Source organism: Lissotriton helveticus, chromosome 8, assembly GCF_964261635.1.
Source record: "Lissotriton helveticus chromosome 8, aLisHel1.1, whole genome shotgun sequence".
NCBI lineage: Eukaryota > Metazoa > Chordata > Amphibia > Caudata > Salamandridae > Lissotriton > Lissotriton helveticus.
The window spans coordinates 721102562-721130344 of NC_136069.1; the positions used below are offsets into that span (position 1 = coordinate 721102562).

The 27783-nt window shown below is 49.2% G+C and overlaps 1 protein-coding gene across 1 annotated transcript in view; it reads left to right on the plus strand.

Moving 5' to 3' along the window:
- IPO5 (importin 5) overlaps window positions 1–27783 on the plus strand; it is a 446703-nt gene that overhangs the window by 224932 nt on the left and 193988 nt on the right. Inside the window, exon 20 of the mRNA XM_078657510.1 lies at window positions 4556–4667. Within this exon, the coding sequence (XP_078513636.1) occupies window positions 4556–4667 (112 nt within the window). The remainder of the gene's footprint in view (window positions 1–4555; window positions 4668–27783) is intronic.

A 27783-nucleotide genomic window follows, 5' to 3' on the forward strand; every position in this document is an offset into this window, starting at 1 on the left:
TTTAGACAATGTTGAGCCAGGGAGTAAGGTGGACTGTAACCCACGTACCTCTCACCCCCTACTGGGGTGGTGCATACTTGGTAACTTAGTATTGTACGATTACAGGCTTATATGTTTTTGGAAGTCCTGAAACCCCCTTCCTCCATGGATGAACACACACAAGAAATGCATTCTAAGTTAAAAAGTTGACAATGCCCTACTGTAGAGCAGATTTTGAATAAATGTAACAACAAACCATGATTAAAAAAATAGTAATACGAAACATGAGTAGACTGAGTTGCAACATATTAGATGGTGTTCATGTAATCAAATTGATAGAATCGGTCTGTATTGAAATACCTCTCTTCCTAGCCACTAGCTACGCTTACTTCAGCACCATAGTGCCCATATGAGTTTCCTAGACTGCCTTAAACACACACCTCTGAAACACTACCAGATATTTTCCTGTCTACTACTGTCCTTTGCCTTGAATTGAAGTTGTAATCTGGTTCTTATGGTGTTCTGTGAAAGCATATGTAACTGGTCGCACCAGTGTTTGAGCTTCATCTGGAATCCCTGCCGCATGTAGTAGACTCAAATTTCCTAGGAAAATCTGTAGGTGTTCCATCCTCTGGTATGCTTTGGCATCAGGCTTAAATGCTATTTTCAGCATTACGAAAAAGTAAGTCATGCCTTGTGATTTGGGACTCTTGCCTAGCCCCGTTATACATTGCTGATAACCCTTATGAGCTGTAGATGCATTATAAAAGCAGTACTTGGCAGCCACTGAAATACTTAACTAAAGCATGCAGAAATATGTACATAAATGAATCCTAGGAGAGAGACAGAAACAGGAAAATCACACCTTGTATGTGTCTGTGCATTTCAATATTTGAAAAAGCTAGGTAAAAGCCTTATGCTTAATTCAACAATGCCGAATAGTAAAAAAATCAAATGAATCCAGAAGTGACTAGAAAGCAAAACACAGACTTCAGACTATGAAACGGAGACCAGCAGTAGCTTCAGGTCTCTCTTCACATGACTTGCGGAGTTAATTTAATTCCCAAACCAATGGCATCTAATATGAAACTTCCAAGTCTGCAGCATCAAAGAAAACATCTGTAGGAAGCTGGGTTCTTGTTGCAGTACCCTCCACCCCACTTTTTACCTGGCATTTGATGCAATGTCTGAAGTGGAATGGGTTCCTGCTAACCTGGTCCTCAGTACCAGTGTTCTTTTTCTAAAAATGTACAATTATTGCGCCCCCCCTCAATTGGCAAAACCTTTAGCACCCTCTGTAAGCCTCCAGTAAGTGGTACCCTGGTCCCTAGGGTCTGAGGTATTAAAGAGGGTCCCTAAGGGCAGCAGCACGAATTGCACCTCCCTAAGGCAACCCCTTACTGTGGTAGCAAGCCTCAGCCAGGCCTACTAGTGCAAGGGATTTACCCTTCTCTGCTTAGTCCTTAGACCAATAATAAGAAGTTGGCACAGAAACTGGAATAGAAAAGACAGAGTTTATTAAACCTCATGAGGTGGAACTACATTCACACAACACCCTTCGGTAGAGTATGAGGTAGCACACTGTCTGGAAGGAGCTTGGTCCTTTTATACCTACACAGGGGCTGAAATGAAGGCGGTACAAGGCACAGAGTGTTGGTTTCAAATACATATAAGGTCATACAGAGAGTGTGCCAGCAACAAGTGGGAAGGGCTGACAGCTAATTCTGGTGGACACATCTTGACAGTTACAAGTTGGAGACAGCTGCATGCTCAACTGAGCATGTGCAAAGCAGAAGAGGATAAATATATCTTGTCTCTAGGCAGATTTCAAGAGCAGTTAACCGGAAGGTAGGACAGAGCACATGGCAAACAAAATGGCCGACAAATACAAAATGGATTCCGTAAAACTGACAAGATAGTCTCTAAATACAAGATGTCTTCTGCTAATGCTTAACCTAATCATTGCTAAATTACCACAGACGACCCTTCAGCATTTGCTGAAGACATTAGTCTATCTGGGGTAATCTAGATCTGCATCCTGTATATTAATGTTCATCATTTCAGTAACTTCACTATTAAACATTTGTTGTTCTTTTGCAATATTTCTTTTGGCCGGTGTACAAGCAGTGAGGCACATGGAACAAATCATGGGTCCCTGCCAATCAGGTTCCTAGGGCCTGTGTTATTTCCTAACCTGTACCATTGTTTCACAATTGACACAACTCTGACCTACCTGTAAGTCACTTGTAAGCGGTACCTGTGGTACCAAGGGTATGGTAGCCAGAGAATGCCCTCTGAGGGCTACAACATGCATTATGCCTCACTTGGAGACCCTCACCACAAACCTGCACCACTGCCATTGCAGCCTATGTGTTTTGGGGTGGCTAAAAGTGGAGTCGAAATGGCTCTCATGCCTGTGCAGCACTGCATAAGGTCGAAGGTAAGTTGCCCTTTAATCAGGGTGCACTATAGCTCATGTGAGGACCTATCGGCGTGAGCAGACAGGCTCCTATATCATCTGAGGCCATTCTTGGGTATTAAGTGCCCAGTAAAGCCATATTGAGCATGTGGTCTAGAAACTGGTCATTAAGAGTTTCCTAGCACCATGATGGCTTTACTGAATCCTCAGAATAATAAACCTGCATTGATTCCAGTGTCAAATTTATTACCCCCTGCATTCAAAGGTCCCTTCTAGAGGGGACCTCTGAACCACACCAACCACTGGTGGGTTCCTTACTGGTGAACACTAGCCTGCTACCACAAAACTGGTTTCTGGACCCCTGGGGTGGGAGCCTTCGCTCCCTGTGCCCAGAAACCAAGCCTTTCCTAGGTAGAGGTGTTCACACCCCTCCGGTCAGGAAGAGCATTCTGTGGCAGGGGAAGCTTCAAAGGCATTGCCACCTTTGCCAAGCGACCCCAAGCCTCTCCTGCTCGTACCCCTCCCTTCAACAGAAAGACAGGCGGGAAACTCAGGACAGCCCAGAAGGTGTGCCCACCTCTTCCAACCCTACCCCTCAGTTGGGTGAGCTGAGGCCCACTCATCAGTCCCCATCATCTTGCAGATGGCAGGCACCCTCCAGTCAGGGATAGTGAGTATGCCCCCTTCTCCACGTCGGGTGAGCAAACTAAGGGTGTAGTCACCCGGAGGTCAGCAGCTCATTGGGTACTACCTTGCTACCCCAGCAATGCCCCTAAATACAATATTTGGGGGGCTCCCCTGAACCCAGCTCAGCAGTCCACTACGACCTAAGAACACTGGCGAAGAAGACGCAGCAAACGAAGATCCAGGTGACCCCTGCTTTGGCCCAGCCCTACCGGTCTGCCTGCATCTTTGCGAAACCCCTGCAGCATGACGACTTCGAGCCTGAAGACCATCGACCTCCAAAAACCCTGAGAGGACTGATCCACTTTGGGGGAAAAAACTCCAGATGGAAGACAGCGGCTCTGTCTCCAAAAATAACTCCAAGTTTCTGCGGAACCGCAAAGTCTCACCTTCCAGACCTACCTCTGCACCACCCGACGCCCACAGTCGGAGTCCAGGAGACCCACCGGTGCAGAAGAGGTTCCCCGGTGGCCTCGAGAACCCCTTGACTGGTAAGGAGAAACCAGACTTCTAAAGACACCCCAGCATCCTATGCCCTGATGACCAGACCCAATTGTCGTCGTCGTCCCCCCCCCCCCCCCCCCCCCCCTCCACCCCCCAACATCAGCTGCCATCTCATCTTCCTCCTCTGAATGTTTGTTCCATCGAAGAGACATCCTGGTCTGAGCCTGAAACCAGAACCAATGATCTCCATAGGCTAACATTGGCCATCCGACACTGTGCGCACCCTGCACCCGGCTGCCTCTGTGCCGTTGGTGAAATGGTTTTGATGTTTCTTGGGTCCCCCTTTGTACTCCTCTTAACTCTTGAAGATTGTCCTCCAAGGCCACTTAACCTGCCAGTGAGCAACCTCCCACCAATGTGCCCATAGTCCCCATTGACCAGCATTGGCGCCTCTGCACCCCGCCGCCTAGTGCAGCTGGTGGTGCACCTTGAGTGCATAATCGAATTTTGATTCTACCCTTCAAAGGACGACACCAAAAGTAGTTTTATTTACCTGCAACTGCTAACTTTCTTTTAACTTTCACTGGTGCCAAGAGGATTGGGCCTGTGGTGGTCACTGGTGAATGGAGCTCAATTGTGCCTACTATCCTATAAATGTAACTGTTCTGCTGAGCATTTGATCCCTGACAGACTAATCAATCATGTGAATTTATAATGGTTGTGTTGGTGGATAGCTATTGTTGCAAGTATTCACTTTTTCACATTGTGGGGTCACCTGCAGTATCTTCGATATTGACCACTGTTGACTGTCTTATAGCATGTCTAGCACAATGTCTTCATTGAATTCAATCATTTCAATTCAGATTTGCACGAAAGTGCAAATAGATGTCAGAAATGACACAATTCCATTCGTCTTTAAAGACCTTTGCAGAATAGTATTAAGCTGCATATAAGCTAGTAAATTTAGAAATTGAATACTTTTACTGCCCCACAAAGGTAGCTGATGTCTTTTTAACCTTTGTATATTAGTGCATTGAAGTAATGGGACCTGGGTGCCTTAACAACGAACACTTCGAAGAACTTGGAGGTATCTTGAAAGCCAAGCTGGAAGAGCATTTCAAAAATCAAGAACTGAGGCAGGGTAAGTTCACATTTCAGTTTCTGAAATGTTGCATCAGGTTGTTGTAATTGTGTGGTTCGTAATAAAGTTGGGTACCATTTATGGTGCCTTTTGTACAAACCCCAAGGTAGAAGAATTTTATAGCGGAGGTTCCAGTCATTTTGTTTACTTTCACCTTGAGGACAAAGGAATAAGTTCTGCATGCACTTACAATGGAATCAATCACTAACTAACCAAGGCTTATTCATGTGTATATAAGCAATGTTATAGTGCAGCATAAGTAAAATTGTATTTTCATTTGGTCCGCCTATATTCTGCAGCATTGGATCTTAGTGTATCCTGGCGCCTAGGGCCACGTCTTCAGAGTTTGGATTCCTAACCATGAGTGCAAGGACTTAGTTTAGTGCACCATCATTGAGTAAGGAAGTCTAGGTTGCCCCAGTATTGGAACTTTCATAGATTCCCATGCTTTGTATCATTCCCCGTCGTCAGCCTGGGAGCCTCGGTAAATAGAAAATACCTTAGCAGTATGTAGAAAAGAGAAAGAAAGGCCTAGGCCTCATCTCATTTTGTAGCATATCTTCCTCTGTTTGTAAAGGAGACCAAAATTTTGCAACAACCAATCCGATTAGCCTCACCCCATAGAACCTTTATGAGAGAGCCTCAGCGCCTTAGATTGTCTACCGCAGGTTGTGCTAAGGGAGTCTCCACTGAGCTCTACTCAGATTTCTCTTCAACTTTTGGATTTCAACTGTATTCTCTTCAGGAAGCTGTTTCCCCCTTTTTTTCATCATCAGACAAGAAAACAAGCATTTACAATGCAATAGGTCTCGCAGCATTAAAGTTTGAGTTATTGGCATTGTGTATGACAATGCGTTGCATAGCATTTTTAGCAAACTTTGAATTGGTGAGCAGTGAGTGTGTGCAAGAGTATGCTGTTGCTCACAGCTGTTATTATTCACACTGCTCTGATGATGCACCTCACGCATGGGGCTGACGCAGTTATTATTCACACAGCTCTGATGATGCACCTCAGGCACGGGCTCACAGCTGTTATTCACACAGCTCTTATAGGGCTCACAGCTGTTATTCACACAGCTCTTATGATGCATCTCAGGCACAGGGCTGACGCAGTTATTATTCATGTAGGAAGGTAGATCCCTGACTATGGTTGCCCCCAACTTTTTTTGCCTGGTGTTTTGCTGGTTTTCTGACTTAGTTGACCTGGGGCCCTGCTATTCAGGACCCCAGGCCTACTGCTCTCTCTGTAAAATGGATTCCATGTACCTTAGGTACATACCTAATTGGATACTGAGTCACCTTATCAGTCCCTGTTCAGTGTACCTTAGGTACCCAGGGCATAGGTGTACCCAGGGCCTACCAGGGGCTGCAGCATGTATTATGCCACCCCTGGCTGGCCATCCAAATCTGACACAACTGGCTGCACGACAGCTGGGGCAAGGTGGTGTAATCACCCTTTGCTTTAGATATAGTATACCTATATCTAACCTAAATGGACACACAGATCTCCTATCAGTCACTCCTATGGCAGGCCTCGACAATCCTGAAGGCAGAGTGCGTGGAATCTTGTGAGATGGTGCTCTGGCATGAGCTGAGCCTGTCTGCGGCTTTCGGGATCTATCCCTTAGCCGTTTCCATGATATCGCATACCATATACTCTTAAGTGCATTATAATCCTCGCGGTTATATGCCAACTCTGGTATCGCTTTATCAAAACATGTCGAGGAAGGTGTCATACGAATTGGAATACTAACCCCTCGCCAATTCTGGCGACGGGGTTAGCATTCCACCCTTCTAGAGGGACACGACATGTATGTAACCTATAACCGCGGTTAAAGTCAGACAGAGCCTTAGCTCCACAAAATGGATGCTGCCACCGAGACACAAGTCTGCCCTCCTGCTGCTGGGAGTCCTCCCAGAGCAGGAGGCAAGGACAAAGGGTTTCCTGCCAGGGGCGGTGCCAGCACCGTCCCAGACAGGGTTTTGTGTATTCTAGGTAGGCAGGGCTTTAGAGGAAGGTGACTGCAAGTGGCACCCCGGTGCTCACTGTGCATAGGCCGGCTTGAACCAGTTCCAGGGGCACACCAGACCCTGAGCTGGGGAAAGCCCGCCAAAGGAGAGGGGTGTAACCACCCCCCTCCTAGTCCCACCCATAGGGCAGGACTTAGTCGCGTGCCAGCCCCCTTTTTCAGGATAAAGGTAGGAGCAGGCCCCCTTCCAAATTAGATCATCTTTGAATCCTGAAACTACTTTCCACGAAAGGAACTCAAGACTTCTTCCCAAGATTCTCCCTTGTGACTAAGGAGTAGTCACCCTGCAGCAGCAGGCACCAACCAAGCATCGCGGTTTGTTGCCAGTCTCTCCTCCGGATCAAGACTGCCCAGCTCGACGAGAACCGGCTTCCCTGGCACCTCTGACCTCTACCTACATCATCAGTCACGCTGAGATTCGTGGGTGTGACGAGACCTCGAGGGACCGGCCATCTTCAAGACTGCACGACGCTTGCCCAGCACGACTCCCGAGTGACCCTCGACTGAGTGCTTTGGGGTAAGAGAAGCCCCGACCCTGAGCAGCTCCAGCACCGAAGTTCAGCCCCCCTGCATCCACGAGATCGGCGTGGGGCCCTTCTGCTTTTTGCTGCTCACCGCGTTGTCCAGGTCACTTGCCCGTTGGCTAGTGACCCCCTCACGACGCTCCACGACAACTAACACTGCTGGTCTGGTTGCTCCAGACTAGCCCGTGCTCCCCTCCACCAGAGGAGCACCCTGGACCCTCCTGGTCCACTCAAGATGCCATTTTAGGTCCACCGCGTGGGCCTTGCATTTGCCAAGACTTGTTGCCCCAATCCTGGGTCCAGCGACGTCTACAGCAAGTACCTTCGTGGGACAGCTCGCACCTCCATCCTGGTCGCCGACAACGCCTCCTGGTCCGAGAGACTGCAGAGCCCAGCAGCGCCCACTCACCTGGCTGAGGTGACTTCGTCCGGTGCCATCCTGGTGCCCACCTAAATCACTGGCTAGTGATTCAGAACTTGGTCCCCTCTGCTTACAGGTTTCTTCTTCCCTGATCCAGGCTTGGATCTCCACGAACTTTCTTCACTGGCCGCCTGCCAGCAACTTCTTTCTTCAGGCTCCTGGCTCTTCAACGTGGGTTTCCGACGCAACTTCAGCCCTATGCAGCCGCAGCCCCTGGGCTAGGTGAACTGAGTACTCCGGTGCTCCAGCATAGTCCAACACCCTAAGTGTTCGGATCCACTCCCGTTTTCGACCCACCTAGTCGGGTTCGCCCGAGAACAGTAACTTTGCAACTGCTAGCCTCCATAGACTTTTTCCCGCCTTACGCGTGAGAGTTCCCACTCTGCACACGACGTCCACAGGCCTCCTGCATCTATCCCCAGTGTTTAGAATTGTAGGCCTAGCGATTCCTGAGTCTAGAAAAGTATTACTTACCTGCTAGCAAGTTCGCATTCCACTTACTGAGTATATGGTTTTTCATGCCCCTAGGGCATTTGTGTAAACTGTGCGACTTAAAGTATTTTCGTAAGAGTTTTGTTGTGTGCTTAGCTCCCTGACTCATAAAGAGTTCAGGGTAGTCTTGTTATAAATAAATATCTGTTTATTTTCATAACAACTTGTGTGGTGTCCTTTCACTTGGTGTTCAAGGGGTAATGTGATGGTAAAACAGCTGGCTTAACACGCCCTCTAGAGTCTTAACCTTAGACTGCTCGTATCCATGCTACTAGGATAGCTGGTCTATAAGGTTGACTTACAACCAATCATCAATAAGGGTTGTTTGGACTGATACATAGTGATCACTAGAATAGTGAGCACTGCATATCAGGCCAACTTCTCACAATTCACACAGCTCTGATGCACCTCAGCACGGGGTTCACAGCTGTTATTATTCACACAGCTCTGATGATGCACCTTGCGCATAGGGCTGACGCCGTTATCCAGTATTTGGGTGTCTTTCATAGATTCACATGCCTAAATCATTCCCCGTCGTCGAGACGGGAGCCTCCGGTATATAAAAAAGTAATGTCCTATACACATACATAGAAAAGAATAGGCCTAAGGATCTCACCTTAGTGACCTATCCACGTTCTTTTGTAGGAAGGACCAAACAGAGCAGGCCCAAGGGTCCCACCTTGGTGGCCTATCTGAGTCCTTTTGTAAAAAGGACCAAAATAAAGAAAACCAACCAATCAGCTACTACCTCCTTCTAGAACCTTCCTGTCAGGAGCCCAAGTCTCTCAGATTTTCTACCGCACGTTGTGCTAGGGAGTCTCCACCAGAGTTCTCCTCAGGAATCTACTTCTTTCTTCAAAAACGACTTTATTCAACTTCTATAATTATGTCTGATAGCCAGAAAAAAGGTCTCTTTAGGGCCTGTTCCTCCTGCAGCAAGAAAAGACTTCATGTAGAGGATAAACATGAAACTTGTTTATATTGTCTTTATCCTCAACATCAAGCCAAGGACTGCAAGATATGTAGGACCTTCTCGAACAAGACCCTCAAGGACTGAGAAGGACGCCTACTACTCTGGCTCAACAGACTCAAGACCAAGATCGATGACTTGGTGTCGGAAGGTGAGTGTTTCTGGAACTTTACATTTTTCCTTGAAGAGGCCAAGGGTTACCTCCCCTAGCCCCTCAGACACCCCTCCTACGAAGACTTCCAAAAAGTCCTCAGAGGGCAAGACCTCGGTGTCTGGCAAGGAACTTCCTGTCACCAGGAAGCAGCCGCTGGTCCCGACGACGACGACCGCGTCGATGGCTTATTCAGCGCAAAAAACTGTCTCGACGACTGCATCGTCGGCTACCTCCTCGACGACGAGGACGACACCTTCGTCGGCGAGTAGACCTACGCCGTCGACCATCCCGGTCACTCCATCGACGACGAAGATATTACCGTCGACGACGAGATCGTCGTCGAAGACATCAACGACGATGCCGTCGACGAAAACCACACCGTTGACGAAGCCTATCTCGTCGACGAGGAGCATACCGTCGACGACAGGAAAACCGTCGACGAAGGGTAAACCGTCGACGGTGGAGAAATTGCCGTCGGCGAAGACTAGTCCATCAGACTTGGTGCTTAAGTGTCAAACCACAGACGAGGAGCCGGAGGAGGAGGACCATGTAGAGCAATCGGTCCACACTCCAATCCAGACACAGGTTACACCAATGGTGTGTCTCCCAGCATCCATCGTCTCGGATCTCCAATTCCTAATAAAGGATTATAAAGAAAGGTTTCCGGAGAAACCCACTACACCTACACTTCCAGCTGCACAGGTGCCAGCTCCTTTGTCTCGCCATAAACCACCTCCACTGGTGCTTGTGAAAGTACAGGAGCCAATACAAGACATTCTCTCATCTGACGAAGAGGAGAGAGAACAGGAAGAGGGTGAAGTCCATGACGACGAGTCAGACCCGGATGCAGACCAGGACTATGTGGCACATTCTCCGGCCTCTCCAGAACCACAGTCTTCGGAATCACCACCCGCAGACATCGGTGGATTCCACAATCTCATAGAGTGGGCTGCCAAAAGATTCCATATGTCTATGGAAACGCAGGAGACTGAATGCTTCCTTTACGATTTCAAGGAGCCCACTAAGAAGTCGACAAGGTCAATCCCAATCATTGACTTTATCTGGAAACAAGGCAAACAGCTCATGCAAACACCAGCTTCTATACAAGTGGTAGTGCCCAGACTAGATAAAAAATACAAGGCAACATCATCGGCGCCAGCATGCCTCACAGGTCACCCCAAGGCAGATTCTGTAGTGACTCAAGCGGCACAGAAAAACTCGCGTAATCCAGCATCGCCTCTGTCGACGCCACCTGACAAGGAAGGCAGAAAACTGGATGCGGTTGGCAAACGCTTCTCTACTACATCGGCCATGACTGTGAAAGTGGCGAATTCAATTGCACTCCTGGGCCGCAATCGTCAATTCTGGGCAGACATTGCACCCTATCTTTCTAATCTGCCGGAAGATCTCAGAGAGGAGGCTCATTCGCTCCTCTTAGAAGGCCAAACATCTGCTTCCGAACTCATCGACTGCGCGATTGACGTCGCCATGACTGGTTTCCGGCAGCTGGCAGGTGCTGCCGTACTAAGACGACAGGGTTGGCTCAAGGCCACCTCCTTCCGCCAGGAAGTGCAAACAAGAATCCTCGATATGCCTTATGATGGCCAGCACCTCTTTGGTGAACAAATTGACGCGGCCCTCACCACTATTAAAAAGGACACGGACACTGCCAAGGCTCTTGGAACTCTGCAATTCCGGACCCAGTCCTTTCGTGGCAACAGAGGAAGAGGACAACCTTCATATAGGGGTTCCTACCAGAATAGGTCTTCCTATTCGTACTCCCAAAGCAAACCGCAATTCCAACAGCGGCAAAACCAACAGGGGCGCCAGGCTTCCTACGGCAAGTCGAACTACAGAGGAAAAAAACAAAAACGACCTGCTGGCAACCGCCAATGACTCGTTTCTATGGCCAGCCCATCCACCATTGCATTCTTTACAACTTGGAGAAAAACTCACATACTTCCTAAAAAATTGGCAAAAGATAACAACGGATCGGTGGGTACTCCAACTCATTCAATTTGGACATTCCCTAGAATTTGTCTCAATTCCCCCAACGACACCACCTTACAAACGATCCCACAGGCACCTACGGTTGCTTCTTCAGGAAATAGCTTCCATGTTAAAAAAGGGGGCGATAGAGAGAGTTCCACAGGCCCACAAGGGGAAAGGTTTCTACTCTCACTTCTTCCTAATCCACAAAAAAGGAAAAAAGTGGTGGCCAATCCTAGACCTCAGGGCACTCAACGTGTTCCTAAAGAAACAATCGTTCCGTATGGTAACTCTACAGGAAATCCTGGGTCTCCTGGAGGAAGGGGACTACATGACATCCTTAGACCTTCAGGACGCCTACTACCATATTCCTATCCTCAAAGGGCACAGGAAGTACCTCAGGTTTGCGGTAGCAGGACAACACTACCAATTTCGTGTCCTTCCATTCGGCCTCAAATCTGCCCCACGGATATTTACCAAATGCCTCTCCCCTGTGGCAGCCTTCCTCCGTCAACAGGGCCACCAGGTGTTCCCATTCCTGGACGACTGGCTGGTAAAAGCACCATCCGCGACCGCCGCAGCCTCATCCTCCAGCGCCTGTCTGGATATTTTCCACCGACTGGGCTTGACCGCGAGAAGTCGGCACTGGAACCCACCAAAGTCATCACATTCCTTGGAGCGACTCTGGACACGGAACGCGTCAGAGCTTTCCCCTCTCAGGAGAGAAAGGTCAAACTCATCTCCCTGGCCAAGTCAGTGGCTTCACGGAAGACTCTACCGGTCCGCACCTTCAAGTCCCTCCTCGGCATAATGTCTTCATGCATAATGCTCATTCCCCACTGCCGCCTCAAAATGCGCCCTCTCCAAGAGGAACTAACAAAGCAATGGACACAAGCTACGGGATCTTTCGAGGACCGCATACGCGTCACTCGAACCATGGTCGACCACTTACAGTGGTGGAGATCGCTCGATCATCTGTCACAGGGACTACCGTTCCTGCTCCCAGCAGAACCACACGTAATAACGGACGCATCCCTGGAAGGGTGGGGAGCGGTACTCCAAGAACTCCAGATCAACGGCAAGTGGATGACACAGGAAACCAAGCTCCATATCAATCTGCTGGAGTTAAGAGCGGTCTTCCTGGCTCTCCAAGCGTTCCTACCACGCATTCGAAACTCCCCAGTGCTCGTCAGGACAGACAACACCACGACGATGCACTACCTGAACAAACAGGGGGGGGACGCGATCGCTCTCGCTATCTCGAGAATCGCAAAGAGTCTGGAACTGGCTTCTGGAACATGGAATAACGTTGAAAGCGGAGTACGTCCCGGGCAAGGACAATGTCTTGGCGGACGCCCTGAGCAGAGAGAGGTCTCCTTCCCACGAATGGGAACTAGACACGGAGGTGCTGGAGCATATCTTCGCGGAGTGGAGAACCCCGCGAATAGACCTCTTTGCCACCAGAGAGAACGCCAAATGCCCAAGCTTCGCAAGCAGGCATCACCACTCAGGAACCCTCGGGAATGCATTTTCCATCGCATGGCGCAACGTATTTGCGTACGCCTTTCCGCCATTCCCACTGATACCCAGGGTTCTCAGGAAGATGAAGTCCGAGCCCTGCACTCTGATCCTAATTGCTCCATCCTGGCCGAGGCAGCACTGGTTCACGGAAGTTCATCGCCTCTCTGCCCGGCCCCCTCTTCGCCTGCAGCATTTTCCAGCCCTGCTCACGATGTCCCAGCCCTGCTCACGATGTCCCAAGGGCAGGTTCTCCACCCGAATCTGAGCTCTCTGAAGTTGTCAGCCTGGCTCCTGAATACCGCGAATTCAGCCACCTGAACATCCCGCAGGAGTGCAGAGACGTCCTTGCGAAAGCTAGAGCTGACAGCACTAATAAAACCTACTCACTAAAATGGAAGCGATTCTGTTCCTGGTGTGTGGCTAATGGCTTGCACCCCTTCCACACCACTCCACAGCAACTGCTGCCATACTTATTGCGGTAACTGCAAACACAACAATGATGGACAGAATGTGGATCAATGTCACACATTCACCCCAGTCCAAAGATCTGGGCCCAAATCCATCGTTTTTCCACTCCACACCACCCTGGGTTAGACAATGGCGATATGCAAATCAGCGCTGACCCTGTGCCCCATGGGAACAGTCCAGTCCGAACTACAAAAGCCATGTCCTTCCCAGAACGGAAACAAGCATCCGAGGACCGGCCCAGTTTCGAGGTAACACCTCTCTTTAGCCCGGCTAGCTTGATTCCAGTGGTGTGGAGTGCCTGGGACTCACGTCTGAGCATCCCCAGTACACTTAGAGCGGTAACTGCAAACACAACAATGATGGACAGAATGTGGATCAATGTCACACATTCACCCCAGTCCAAAGATCTGGGCCCAAATCCATTGTTTCATTGTCAAGTCCATGGACATTTTAGGACTCAAGACCCCGCCGAGCCGGGAATTGAACCCTGGTCCCTGGCTGACCTCTGCTTCCAGGTCTGCCTCCTCTAACCAGTGAGCCACACTTCACCTTGGTAGTTCGGACTGGACTGTTCCCATGAGGCACAGGGTCAGAGCTGATTTGCATATAGCCAGTGTCTAACCCAGGGTGGTGTGGAGTGCAAAAAAACGATGGATTTAGGCCCAGATCCTTGTACTGGGATGAATGTATGACATTGTTCTACATTCTGTCCATCAACTGTGTTTTTTGCAATTTCACCCCGAGTGGGCTGGGGATGCTCAGACGTGAGTCCCAGGCTCTCCACACCACTGGAGTCAAGCTATCCAGGCTGATGAAGGCTGATAGCCAGAAACCGGTCCTTGGATGCTTGATTCCGGTCTGGGAAAGACATGGCTTGGTAGTTCGGACTGGACTGTTCCCATGAGGCACAGGGTCAGAGCTGATTTGCATATAGCCAGTGTCTAACCCAGGGTGGTGTGGAGTGCAAAAAAACGATGGATTTAGGCCCAGATCCTTGTACTGGGATGAATGTATGACATTGTTCTACATTCTGTCCATCAACTGTGTTTTTTGCCATACTTATTGCATCTTGCGCAATCAGGCCTTGCACATGCATCCATCAAAGTGCATCTAGCGGCGATTTCCAGATTCACAAGGACTGCTACGGGCCCATCCCTGTGGGCGGACAGACTTATAAAACAATTCCTCAAAGGCCTATTCAGGTCCTTTCCACGACCAAGACCAATTCCTCCATCGTGGCACCTCAATGGGGTACTTCATCAGTTAATGAAGCATCCCTTCGAACCCATCCATAAGGCGGAGATCAAATTCCTCTCCTGGAAAACGGCCCTCCTCCTGGCGTTAACCTCTGCCAGAAGGGTCAGTGAGTTGCAGGCTCTCTCCATCCAAGATCCCTTTATGCAATTCAGGGAAGACCGTCATTCTGCGGACTAACCCTCGGTTCATTCCAAAAGTCCCCTCGGACTTCCACCTTAACGAACCAGTGGTGCTTAGATCATTCTTCCCAAATCCTACCACTGCAGCCGAGAGAACACTGCATTCGCTAGATCTGAAGAGATGTCTTAAATTCTACATCGACAAGACACAACACTTCCGAAAGTCATCCCAACTCTTTATTGCCTTTAGTAGACCACGGAAAGGCATGCCCCTGACAAAACAGAGTATTTCAAGGTGGATTTCTTCTGCGATCCCCTTTTGTCACGACCAGGCCGGGCGGCCTTTGGACTCACGAGTCAAAGCTCATTCGACAAGAGCCATGTCTGCGGCGCTGTTCGCTGGAGTGCCGGTATTGGACATCTGCAGAGCGGCGACCTAGAAGTCCCTGCACACCTTCACCAGGCAATACTGCCTGGATACTGAGCTGATGAAGGATGCAGCAGTGGGCCGAGCAGTGCTTCGCCATCTATTCCAGTGAGGTGAGCCTTCCTACATCCCTCCATCCTTTACTGGTATGCACATTCTTTTACTAATATTTACATGACCATGCATTTTGGTGGTTTGCAGTCGCGTGATATGTATTATCTACAGACTCATATCTGATGTTCCATCACAAATGTGCATAATGTATTGCTTGCTACTCTGATTCAGGCATGTGAATCTATGAAAGACACCCAAATACTGGATAAGAAATGCGTTACTTACCTGTAACTGCAGTTATCCAGTATTCGTGTCTTTCATAGATTCACATGCACCCTCCCGTCTCCCCTGGCAGGGCTCACCTATCTCTCAAACAAGTTTACGCCTAACTAGCTTGGTGCGTACGAAAATCTGAGAGACTTGGGCTCCTGACAGGAAGGTTCTAGAAGGAGGTAGTAGCTGATTGGTTGGTTTTCTTTATTTTGGTCCTTTTTACAAAAGGACTCCGATAGGCCACCAAGGTGGGACCCTTGGGCCTGCTCGGTTTGGTCCTTCCTACAAAAGGACGTGGATAGGTCACTAAGGTGAGATCCTTAGGCCTATTCTTTTCTATGTATGTCTATAGGACATTACTTTTTTATATACCGGAGGCTCCCGTCTCGACGACGGGGAATGATTCAGGCATGTGAATCTATGAAAGACACTAATACTGGATAACTGCAGTTACAGGTAAGTAACGCATTTCTTATTATTCACACAGCTCTGATGATGCACCTCATGCACGTGCTCACAGCTGTTATTATTCACACAGCTCTGATGCACATCAGCACGGGGTTCACAGCTGTTATTATTCACACAGCTCTGATGATGCACCTCACGCATGGGGCTGACGCAGTTATTATTCACACAGCTCTGATGATGCACCTCAGGCACTTGCTCACAGCTGCTATTATTCACACAGCTCTGATGATGCATCTCACGCACGGGGCTGACCGTTATTATTCACACAGCTCTGATGATGCACCTCAGCACGGGGCTGACGCAGTTATTATTCACACAGCTCTGATGATGCACCTCAGCACAGGGCTGCCGGCAGTTATTATTCACACAGCCCTGATGATGCACCTCAGGCACGGGGCTCACAGCTGTTGTTATTCACACAGCTCTTATGATGCACCTCAGGCACAGGGCTGACACAGTTATTATTCACACAGCTCTGATGATGCACCTCAGCACGGGGCTCACAGCTGTTATTCACACAGCTCTGATGATGCACCTCATGCACGGGGCTGACGCAATTATTATTCACACAGCTCTGATGATGCACCTCAAGCACGGGGCTGGAAGAGGTGTGGCGCCGCGGCCAGGGCGACTGACGCTGGAATCTGGGGATCACGGTTCGATCCCCGGCTCCGGCGGCAGATTAGCCCAGCACCATGTGACTCTGGGCAATAGCTCGCTTAATCTTCCCGACGGCCCCCCAGCGCCTAGAGACCCTAACGGGTGATTGTGCGCTTTACAAATGTGGACTTTACTTTAACTTTATTATTCACACAGCTCTGATCTTCACACAGCTCTGATCTTCACACAGCTCTGATCTTCACACATACAAATCAGATACAGCAATAGTCACAGTTATACAAAACAGACATAGCCTGGGAAGCAGCTGCATCCGTTTTCCTGTCAAACGGAACACAGGCACCGGGAGTACAAGCTTCACTCACACACAGACACAAGTGCAACCTACAGAGCTCCAGCGTACTCTTGCACCCCAAAACGGCTACAGCAAGGGCAAGAGAAATGCAATCTGCTCTCAAGCAAATGCAGCAAACAGTGACTACGCTGCAACAGTGCCTGGTTTCCGCACAGAAGGGGCAGAGCATGTGCAGCAGTGGCGCAAGCCCATGATAAATGATGATGAGGACAATTAGAATTGGAATTGGTTATCTCAAGTACTTAACCCCTTGAGGAACCCAGTTCAACAATTGATCGTGAAACTTTGTCCCTAACACACCAACAATGGAAAGAATCTGACAAGAACCCTAACACAAGACAGATTCCTTATGTTTCGACTTGTGGAATGTTGCAGGCTTTCAAGCGTTAAAAGGTGATTGCAAAAAATGTGACGTGATAGGGTCAGGTGTATAATTCGCTCAGAAAATAGGGTGCTTGGACCACCAGCCAGTTACTGGCTTTTATATAGCTCACAACTTGCGGGGTAAGCTCGGGGGTAAAATGCCAGAACATGCAGGCGGTTAACAATATATAGACTGCAACAAAGATAGACCTTCATGTTAAAGAAATAGCCACTAATAATGCAATTTATATTGGCGGACAAGAAACCTGATAGTCCCGGTACACAAGAGTTACCAAGAATAGCGCAGTAGTTCTAAATTGCACTTTCGTAATCCTCTCAGTGTTTAAATATATAAAAGATCACACCATACTGAAATGTTTTGAAAGAGATCACTTCATTCAGGCAGCAAACCTGGAGGCTTGATTGAGGAAGACAGCCAGAGCATTGTTAATCGATTACTTTACTGGTACACACAAAGTCTTAAAAGACCAAAATGGAGTACAAAGCCTTAATGCAAAATAAAAACCTGGAAAGAGGAACAGAAGGCGGTCTAAATGGCAAGACGTACTGCAATTATACATTTTAAAAAAAATTGACAGAGTGGGCAAACCACAGTCAATGGCCAATAAAAAAAGCATTTACAATGCAATATATCTTGCATTTCTTGGAGTTGGAGCTATTGGCATTGTAAATGACTGCCTTTTATTTATGTGTTTAAAAAAACCTGCAATAATAGAAGGAATTGTCATTTACAATACCAATAGGTCAAAGTTTCTAAAATGCGAGACCTATTGCATTGCAAATTCTTGTTTAAATTGTCTTTACCGTCCTGTTTCCAAACCGCAAACTCACACGACCCCCCCCAAAATATACCTCCACCCCCCCATCATGCCAGCTACGACTGGTTGTTTCCGATTCGAAGTATTACTTGCAAGGTGGAGTTGGTGCACCTCTAGGATACGGAGTATGGAACACCCAAGTGGGGGTGTAATGAACACGCTTGATTTAAATACACAATGCAATCTTTTTTACTGTGGGGGCATGAGGAGGGCGATGGTGCCCGTTTTTGAGCCAGTCACATTGGGTGGCTTTGATTTGTTTGACATTGTACTTGAGGAAGGATAGGTACATTTTAACCACTAACACAGCTATATTCATCTTTCCTTACATTGGCCTTTTGGGAGTGTCACTAATGTTTAACTGATTCGCCTTCATGATGGAAAAAAAAAGCCTGCGAGAAGCTGCAGGCGGATTGGTTTGGTTCAAGAGGCAACAGAGTTTTCCTCGGATCTCGGTTGGGGTCTGCAGCCTCAGAGCGAGGTAGAAGTGCTGCTGGGCAATGCATCGTCGTTGGTAAGCAGGCAGCGCCGGTAAGTAGCCGTCGTGGTGCCCACGAGCTCCATGCACAGGGCACTGCTGTGCGGGGGCTTTATTGTATAGTACCGTGACACCAGGGCTCTGAGGGCCGGCCTTGGCTGTGCAGGGGTCTGTCGTTCTGCGACAAATCTCCGTGCATCAACTGTTTCCCTTCTCCCCCAAGCACTCTCCCAGCTGACCACTTGAAGTGCAAGCAAAGAGAGGGAGAAGCGATACTTAAAACTGAAGCACACTGCTCTCCAATATACACACAAACTGTAAACAAACAAAAATCCATAGACAGAATACCGCCATACAGTGGTAAACGCCAGAATATTAAATGCACACAAAATGCTCACAGCGTTTGCAGACAAAAAACGCATTGACACAGAAACAGAAGTATACAAATAAAGAGAAAACAGTCACAAAAGGTATGCACATAAATACAAATATACACAGAATCGGTAACACTAACAAAGGAACATACACAGAAGAGACTAAAAAAATTAGGAAGAAGAAACATACACGTAAGTAAATAGAACATACATGATAATGCACACAAACCGGTTAAGAGTAGAAAAATACATAGACACATACAATCATGCAAACACATGGACAGCATACAGAGAATAAGACGGTATCCACGTAATCCCTTCCCTCTTGGGCACTAAAATAAACACGCATATCTCACCCGACACACATACAAGCCAGTTCTGTCGTTGGAGCACTGTAAGCAGGCGCCTCCATAATAACACAATGGAAAATCATCCACTGCGGTGTACAGCACAACCTCATAAGAGCGCCATGTGCCAGGAGCATTGTGTTGTGATGGCCGGGGCTGACTTGTCCCTGTGACAACCAAGAAAGATGGAGGACAAGACTTATTCCCTGCCCAAGCACCATCTTTTATAATGACGGCACCCGCGCTTAGACTTTGAACATCTTAAGCTAAAGTGCGGGTGTCGAGATTGCTGTAGAAGTAACGATTTTTTTATTTCTTTACTTTTAAAGCTATTGTGACACCCGCACTTTAGCTTAAGATGTTCAAAGTCTAAGCGCTGGTGCCCTCGTTGTTAAAGAAAAGTTAATAAATAAAAATAAAAAATGCACGGCTTTTGTTTCTTGAAATATCACCTGCTATGTCAAACCAGTAAGGGCTCCGCGAGGAGGCGTGGGGGACGGGGCTCGGATCTGGAGGCCGACCCCAGCGCGAGAGCTGTGAGGTCTAGAGTGGTGATAGGCCAGAGAGTAGGATTTGGGCGGAGCTGGGTTTGTAAGAGTACTCCCGGCCTGCTGCTTTGATAGGCCCTTGGCTTGTTGGCGTCGGCCCAGTGAGGCGGGTCTCCTCTCTGATGGGAAGGTCCTGCAGGCCCTGGTATAGTTAGGCGCGGCACCCAGAGCTCACACCGAGGCGCACCTTTATCGAAACACGCACCGCCACCAACCCGCGAGGAGAGGAGGCAGATCCCGTTAATACCCCGAGGCACCCAGTCCGACCTAGAGGTGAGGGCTTCCCGTGGCCGCTAGTGTCATTACCACGCTGCCTTGAGTGACAGGCCCGAGCCCGACGTCTTCCAGTATCCAGCGCTAGGCTGCCTGGCGGGGGGCATGCGCGTGTGTATGTGTGCGGGGGGGATGTCTCTGTATGTATGCGTGCGTGCATGGGCGCTAGTGTGTGTGCGCATGCGTGTGTGTTGGAGCTTCCCAGGAGACAGACGGCCACAGCGCGCGCTTTGGCGAGCACGTGGCCCGCTCCGATTGCCATGCACGTGGCTTTCTCGCGGCTAACGCCACAAGACCTAAAAAAAGGGAGGCGTTGGGTAAATAACCCTCATAACATGGCATTTTTTACCTGTATCCGGACCACAAGTTCTAGGTAAGATAAACATAAGGGTCCGTGAGGGCCGTCTTTTACCTGGTTCCAGAAGCTAAAATCTAGAACAGATCCAGTCTCTAGTATGATAGTGATGAGGCCTCGTCTGCTGTGTCTTCGTGAAGATCTGAGAAGGAATACAATCTCACCCGGTTTCTGGTGAGCAGCGCACTCAAAACGCCTTCAAAAGACCTTCCAGGCGCAGTCCAACTAAATCTCCTCACTGAGGTGTAAAGGAGAGGATGGGACTTACAAAGGAAATTCCTCAAAAAGCCTCTAAAAAAGACCTCCCGGGGGTATGACAAGCGCAGTCCACCTGAATCTCCTCACCGAGGTGTAAAGGAGAGGAAGGGACTATAACAGGAGAAACTGGTGTGAGGAAGTCTAGCTGAAACCTCCTCTCTTCCTCGACACCGTCGACTGTGGCACCGTCGACTGCACAGTCGACGACGATGCAGTGTAGACGACTATGGCAGTGTCGACGACAGCGTCGACTACCATGGCTGTGTCGACGACAGTCTACGACGATGGCGGTGTAGACGACACTGTCTAATGATGGCGGTGTAGACGACACTGTCTAATGATGGCGGTGTAGACGAACCTGTCTAATGATGGCGGTGTAGACGAACCTGTCTTATGATGGCGGTGTAGACGACACCGTCTATGATGGCGGTGTAGACGACACCGTCTATGATGGCGGTGTAGACGACACCGTCTATGATGGCGGTGTAGACGACACCGTCTATGATGGCGGTGTAGACGACGATGTCTACATCGTCTACGACAACAGTCAACGACAGCGTTGACGGATATATTTTTTTTAAAAACAAAAAACTTCAGTGGCATCAACATCTCAAAGGCAGGGAGAACAGCCTGTGACAGAAGGGCATGATGTATTTACAGTGACGGATGAATCTGATGAGGACCAGAATGAGGGACATATCCAAAATCCTGACGCAGAATGGGACGATTGTTATCCCAGATCCGGCTTCACCATCCCCGGACCTTGTGCATTCGCCTCCAGCGGACATAGGAGGCTTCCATAATCTTATGGAAAGAGCATATAAAAGATTTGGCCTTTCTGTTCCTGTGATACAATCAGACTGTTTCCTCTATGATTTTAAAGAACCTTTCAAGAAATCTATTTGTTCCATTCCCATAGTCGAGCATGTTTTGAATGAAGGCAAGAAGGTGATGCAGTCTCCAGCTACTGTAACTCTGGTTCTACCGCGTCTGGAGAAAAAATATATATATTTATATGGCACCGGAGGACAGTCTGGCCTGTCTTATTGGTCAACCTAGACCGGACTCTGTTATTTCTCAGGCGACCCTAAGAAAGTCAAGAAACCTGACGGCGTCCCTGACTGCACCGCCAGACAGAGAAGGCCGGCACAGGGACAATGTAGGCAAGAGGTTTTCCTCTGTCTAGCCTCCTTGTTAGAGCCTCGAACGCACTAGCAATTTTGGGACGATATGATCGCCAAATGTGGTGCGATCCGATCTTCATCTGAGATGATAGATTGTGCAATGGACATTGCTACAGCGGCTTTTCGCGCCTTGGCAGGTTCAGTGGTCCTGAGGCATCAAGGTTGGCTGAGATGTACCTGGTTTTGCCTGGAGGTGCAGAATACTATTCTGGATCTGCCTTTCGATGGAGATGTGCTGTTTGGCAAGCATATAGATGATGCTTTACAAGACATAGAAAAAAAGGTACCGAGACAGCAAGATCTTTGGGCACACTTTAATATTGAAAAGTACCTTTCCGGTGTGCAAGAGGAGAAGGTTTTTCTAAATATAGGAGAGGTTATCCACATCCCTACGCCTCCTATTCACAATCCTCTCAATCATTCAAGCCTCAGCACTCTCAAAAGCAAAATCAATCGGCGTCTTTCTCTTGCCATTCTTCAAGAGGTAGACAAGGACGTCAAGGGAGAGATACTTCTAAACGCCAATAGCGGCTTCCTGGCTCTGCCTACTGGTCCTTCACCCCTTGTAACACCGATGGGGGTGGGGCCGCAGGATTACACATTTTCTCGATTGCTGGAAGTTCATAACAGATCGGTGGGTCCTGAATAACGTTCAATTTGGCCATACACTAGAACTTCAAAACCTTCCACCTCCCGGAGCTCCTCGTGCCACAGAATCAAAACACCTGCTTCCCCGTCTCGAACTTTGTCAACTGCTCACCAAGGGAGCGATAGAACCAGTGCCTCTTTCTCAAAGAGGAAGAGGGTTCTATTCCATGTTTTTCCTCATCCACAAGACGGAAGAAAAGTGGCGCCCAATCTTTGATCTGAGGAAGCTCAAAACCGATCTCATAAAACTCTTTTCAAATGGTCTTTCGTCAAGACGCCTTGCATCTTACGTCTTCTAAATCCAGGGGACTCTGGATCTTCCAATCCACCCAGCTCACAGAAAATATTTACTCTTCACAGTAGCCAAGAGCCACTTTCAGTTCAAAGTACTGCCGTTCGAGCTCAGATCCGCTCTGCGGATATTCACAAGGGTGTTGGCCCTGGTAGCAGAATTCCTAAAGAAACAATCGCTGGAAGTTTTCCCTTACCTTGACGATTGGGTGATAAAAGCTCCGTCTTCTCAAACATCGACAAGGGCAGTCGAAAGTTACATCCAACTTTTCAATCGCCTGGGTCTGCATCTCAACAAGGAAAAATCGGTCTTTATTCCATCCAGGAGGGTCAAGTTCCTGGGCTCCATTCTGGATACAAGAAGCTGCAAGGGTTTTCCTTCAGAAGAAAGACCGAAAAAGCTAATCTTCTCTGCCAACCATTTACAAAAGAGACGATCCCTGTCAGTTCGTCTATACAAGTTTTTCCTAGGATCAATCTCATCTTGCATACCATTAGTTACGCATTGCAGGCTGCGAATGTGCCCCTTGCAAGAACAACTGAACATGCGAGAGCGCCAAGTGGAAGGTTCTTTTGAGGACAAGATAAAGGTCACTCCTCTCATGAGAAGCAGCAGGCTGGTGGCCTATCAAGGAGAACATCTCGAGAGGTCTCGCTTTCATAATGACTCCATCCCCTCTGATTTTAACCACAGATGCCTCTATGGAAGGGAGGGGCGCTGTCTTACAGAACCTCCAAGTGAGCAGTCACTGGGACGCAGAAGAGCTTTTTCTTCATATCAATCTTTTAGATCTCATAGCGATTTGCCTAGCCTTGCAGGCTTTCAGGCTTTAAGTTCAAGACTCAACCGTGCTAGTCAGGACGGACAACACAACGGCCATGCATTACATAACCAAGCAGGGAGGTACGAGGTCTCATCTGCTCTCGAAAGAAGCCCAGGGAATATGGGAATGGGCAACTCTCCACAATGTTGTTCTTTCAGCGGGACATCTACCAGGCACTCAACACAACAGCAGACACCATGAGTCATCTGAAATCGGCCTGTCACGAGTGGGAATTCGATCAAGACATTCTGGAGGAAGTGTTTCAGCGCTGAGGAACGCCAACAATAGACCAGTTTGCAACTCCAGAAAATGCCGACTATGCAAGCGGGGATCACCATCGAGGGTCGCTGGCGAATGCTCTTTCGATGTCTTGGTTGGCGCATTTGTTTACGCCTTTCCTCCAAATCCCCTAATCCCACGGCTTCTCAGGATAATAAAGATGGAACCTTGCAGGATGATCTTAATAGCACCAGCGTGGCCTCGCCAATTCTGGTTCACGCAACTTCTCCTGCTTTCTCAGGTTCCATCCATTTCACCTATGTCCCATTCCATCTCTATTAACAATGTCCCAGGGACAGGTGGTACATCCAGATCCTAGTTCTCGCCATTTGAAGGTCTGGCTCCTGAGCACAGAGTTCCACAGCTTAGATATCCCTCAGGAATGTAGGGAGATATTAACTCAAGCTCGCGTACCAAGTACAAACAGAACCTATCTGCTAAATAAAAGTGCTTCTGCCTGTAGTGTCATTGTGAACACATTCATCTATTCTCTTCAGCTCCTCATCAAATACTGCCTTACATTCTATGGCTGGGTAAATCAGGCTTTTTCTCATTCTTCCATCCAAGTACATCTGGCAGCTATTTCAAGATTCAGAAGAACAGCTTCTGGTCCTTATCTCTGGTGTACTAGAAATATCAAACCGTTCCTGAAAGGTCTTTTCAGGGTTTTTTCCTCCAGTGCGGTCACCACCTCCAGCTTGCAATCTCAATCTGATTCTTGCTCATCTCATGAGACCTTCGTTCGAGCCTATCCACAGGGTAGACTTAAAATTTTTGTCTTGGAAATTAGCTCACCTTTTAGCCCTCACTTCAGCTAGGAGAGTTGCAAACTCTATCCATTTTAGAACCTTTTCTACAGTTGAAAAAGGACAGGGTTTTTTTAAGGACCAATCCAAAATTTAGTCCAAAGTTCCCTTCGGATTTCCATTTGAACGAACCAGTGGTTCTAAAGTCATTCTTCCCTCGACCAACATCCCCTGCAGGAAGGTCTCTACATTCTTTAGATGTCCAGAGAAGTCTCAAATTATATCTTGAACGCACAAAGGATCAACTTTTTGTGGCTTTTAGTGCACCTCAAAAAGGTCTTCCTCTCTCAAAACAAGGAATCGCACGCTGGATTTCAAGTGCAATTCATTATTGCCATCAAGCGGCAGGAAAGTCGCTGGAGAGACCTGTACAAGCTCACTCCACAAGATCAGTTTCATCTTCGGCAGCCGGAGACTTTGTCCTCGATGCTGCAAGCCCCCCTTGGAACCAGGCCTGGATCTGGATCGGCGCCGGTTGACCTTATTACACCTTCCCCGGCGCTGCTTCCGACTGCACCACTACCGTGCCCGATGCCGGTCACCCCACCCCGCACCCTGCGTTGACCCCAGCCTCCTTCCGGATGTGGACACAGAGCCGGACCGACGGAGACCGGTGCTGGGTGGGGTTTTCATACCCCTGTTCACTCCTGGGGCTTCTTTGCAACCACAGTGGCACCCAGAGGAAGATGAGGAGGACAGGGAGTGATCAGGTGACCCTTTAACTGACCAGCCTGAGCAGAGCTGGAGAGAGTAACTGGGGGATGCCAGTGGTCTTGACACTTCACCTGGCTTTGGCATGTTGTCTCCTCCGACCGTGGCTACGGAGAAGGGAGTGCCATACGCTGTAGTGTTGTGTAGGGCGGCCGAGGCTCTCAACCTCTAGCTTCCTACGATGGCGGTCAGGACTTTACCTCCTGACTGAGGTGTTTCAACCAGCGGCGAGCTCTTCGGAGCCCCTGCTTCCGTTTAATGAGGCCCTCACTGACGTCCTTTTGGGCACGTGGTCCAAGCCCAACACGGGGGCTCAGTGGACAGGATGATCACCCAATGCCACCGCCCAGCTCTGGGCGACCCCACTTTACTTTCCCAACACCCCACCCCGGAGAGCTTGGTGGTCCAAGTCTCCACCTCCAAAATCGCCTTCCCTGCTGCTCCTCCGGAAAGAGAATCCAAGAAGCTTGACTATCTGGGCAAGAAAACGTTCTCTTCCGCCAGCTTAGGACTGCGGTCCGTAAAAACAGCATGTCTCTTGGGCCGTTATTTACACTCTGTGTGGGATATGGTTTTGCAAGTGCTGCCTTAGTGTCAGAAGGAGGCCCGGACAGTGCTCTCCCAGGCTGTAGCTGCTGGGAGAGATGCAGCCAAGTTAACAATCTGTTGTGGGCTGGACACCGCCGACTCTCTGGGCAGGACCATTTCAGCAGCGCTTAGACGCTACGCCTGGATGAGGTCCACTGGCTTTTCAGGGTATTTACAGAACACCTTGATGGACATTCTCTTTGATGACCGTCACCTTTTTGGCAACAAAGCATACCACACCCTAAAGCGCTTCAAAAACTCACGGGCTAGGCCCACGTCCTTGGGCCTCTCCTCACGGCCAGCACAGTCTGCTTTTCACCCCTTTTGTGGCTACGGAAGGGGGGCCCCGCTACGTCTCACCCAGGGCCTCAGGCCGCAGCAAGTTACTCAACCTTCACGCGGCCATGGACTTGAAAACAACCGGAGAGGGTCCGGAGGCCAGCGGGCAGGCCAGTCCCCCAACCCTCCCACCCCCCCCCCCTCTGCAGCAGCCTTCAAACCTTCCTAGTCCGACCTTTCAGCCCCATCAAATACCAGTGGGCTGCAGGATTTGCCATCACCTTCCCCACTGGCGCATCATCACTTTGGACAGGTGGGTTTTGCAAATAGTTCGGAGGGGCTAATTCCTCCCCTTCGAGACTGCCCCTCTAGCCATGCCACCACGATACCACCACATGTTGAAGGATCATCTGGCCCTTCTCCAACAGGAAGTTACGGCTCTCTTGGCCAAGGGAGCCGTTGAGCGTGTTCCTGTCCCAGAAGTATGTCATGGTTGTTACCCCCCACTACTTTCTGTTTCAAAAGGACAAGGGCCTGCGTCCTATCTTGGACCTCAGGGACGACAGTGGCATCCTCCTGAAGGAGAAGTTAAAGATGTTGACGCTTGCTCAGGTCTACTCTGACCACGATCCGCAAGACTGGATGGTAGCGTTGGACTTGCAGGGCGCTTATTTTCACATGCCCTTCCTGCCCCCCGACCGGCGTTACCTGTGGTTCATGGTAGGCCACGAGTACTTTCAGTTAACCGTGCTCATCTTTGGCCTTACCAGCAACCCTCGGGTGTTCACGGAAGTGATGACGGTGGTCGCAGCTCATCTGCGCAGATCAAGAGTTTGTCTTCCCCTATCTCGACGACTGGCTGTTAAAGGCGTGCTCGCCCCAGGCAGTCATCTCTCACCTCCAGACTACGGCTGACCTCCTGCATATGCTGGGGTTCTACATCAATGTGCCATAATCGCACCTGATTCCCTCTCAGAAGCTCCTCTTCATCGGAGCGGTTCTGGACACGACGCAGTTTCGAATCTATACTCACGAACAGGCAGTCCGGGATAATCTGGCTTTGCTTCAGATCCTTCAGCCTCTGTCCTGGGTTTCGGTCCGAATGACCCTGAGGCTGCTGGGCCTCATGCATCCTGCTGATCAATCATGCCAGGTGGCATATGCTGGCTCCGCAGTGGGACCTGAAGTTCCAGTGGGCGCAGCATCAGTTGAATCTGTCAGACTCTGCGTGACAAACGCAGTGGTGGCTCACAAACCAGGGTTGGGTCAATGGCAGATCCCTCTCCCTTCCCCAACTAAATCACACTGTGGTGATGGATGCCTCTCTTCTGGGATGGGGCAGCCACATGGGAGAGGCGGAGATCAGAGGTATCTGGTCTCCGGCGGAGTCCGATCTTCACATCAACCTTCTGGAGCTGCTGGCGATTCGTCTTGCTCTGAAGGCATTCCTTCCCTCTGTTTGGAGAAGAGTGGTGCAGGTGTTCATGGACAACACCACCGCCATGTGGTATTGCAACAGAGGGCGGGGTGG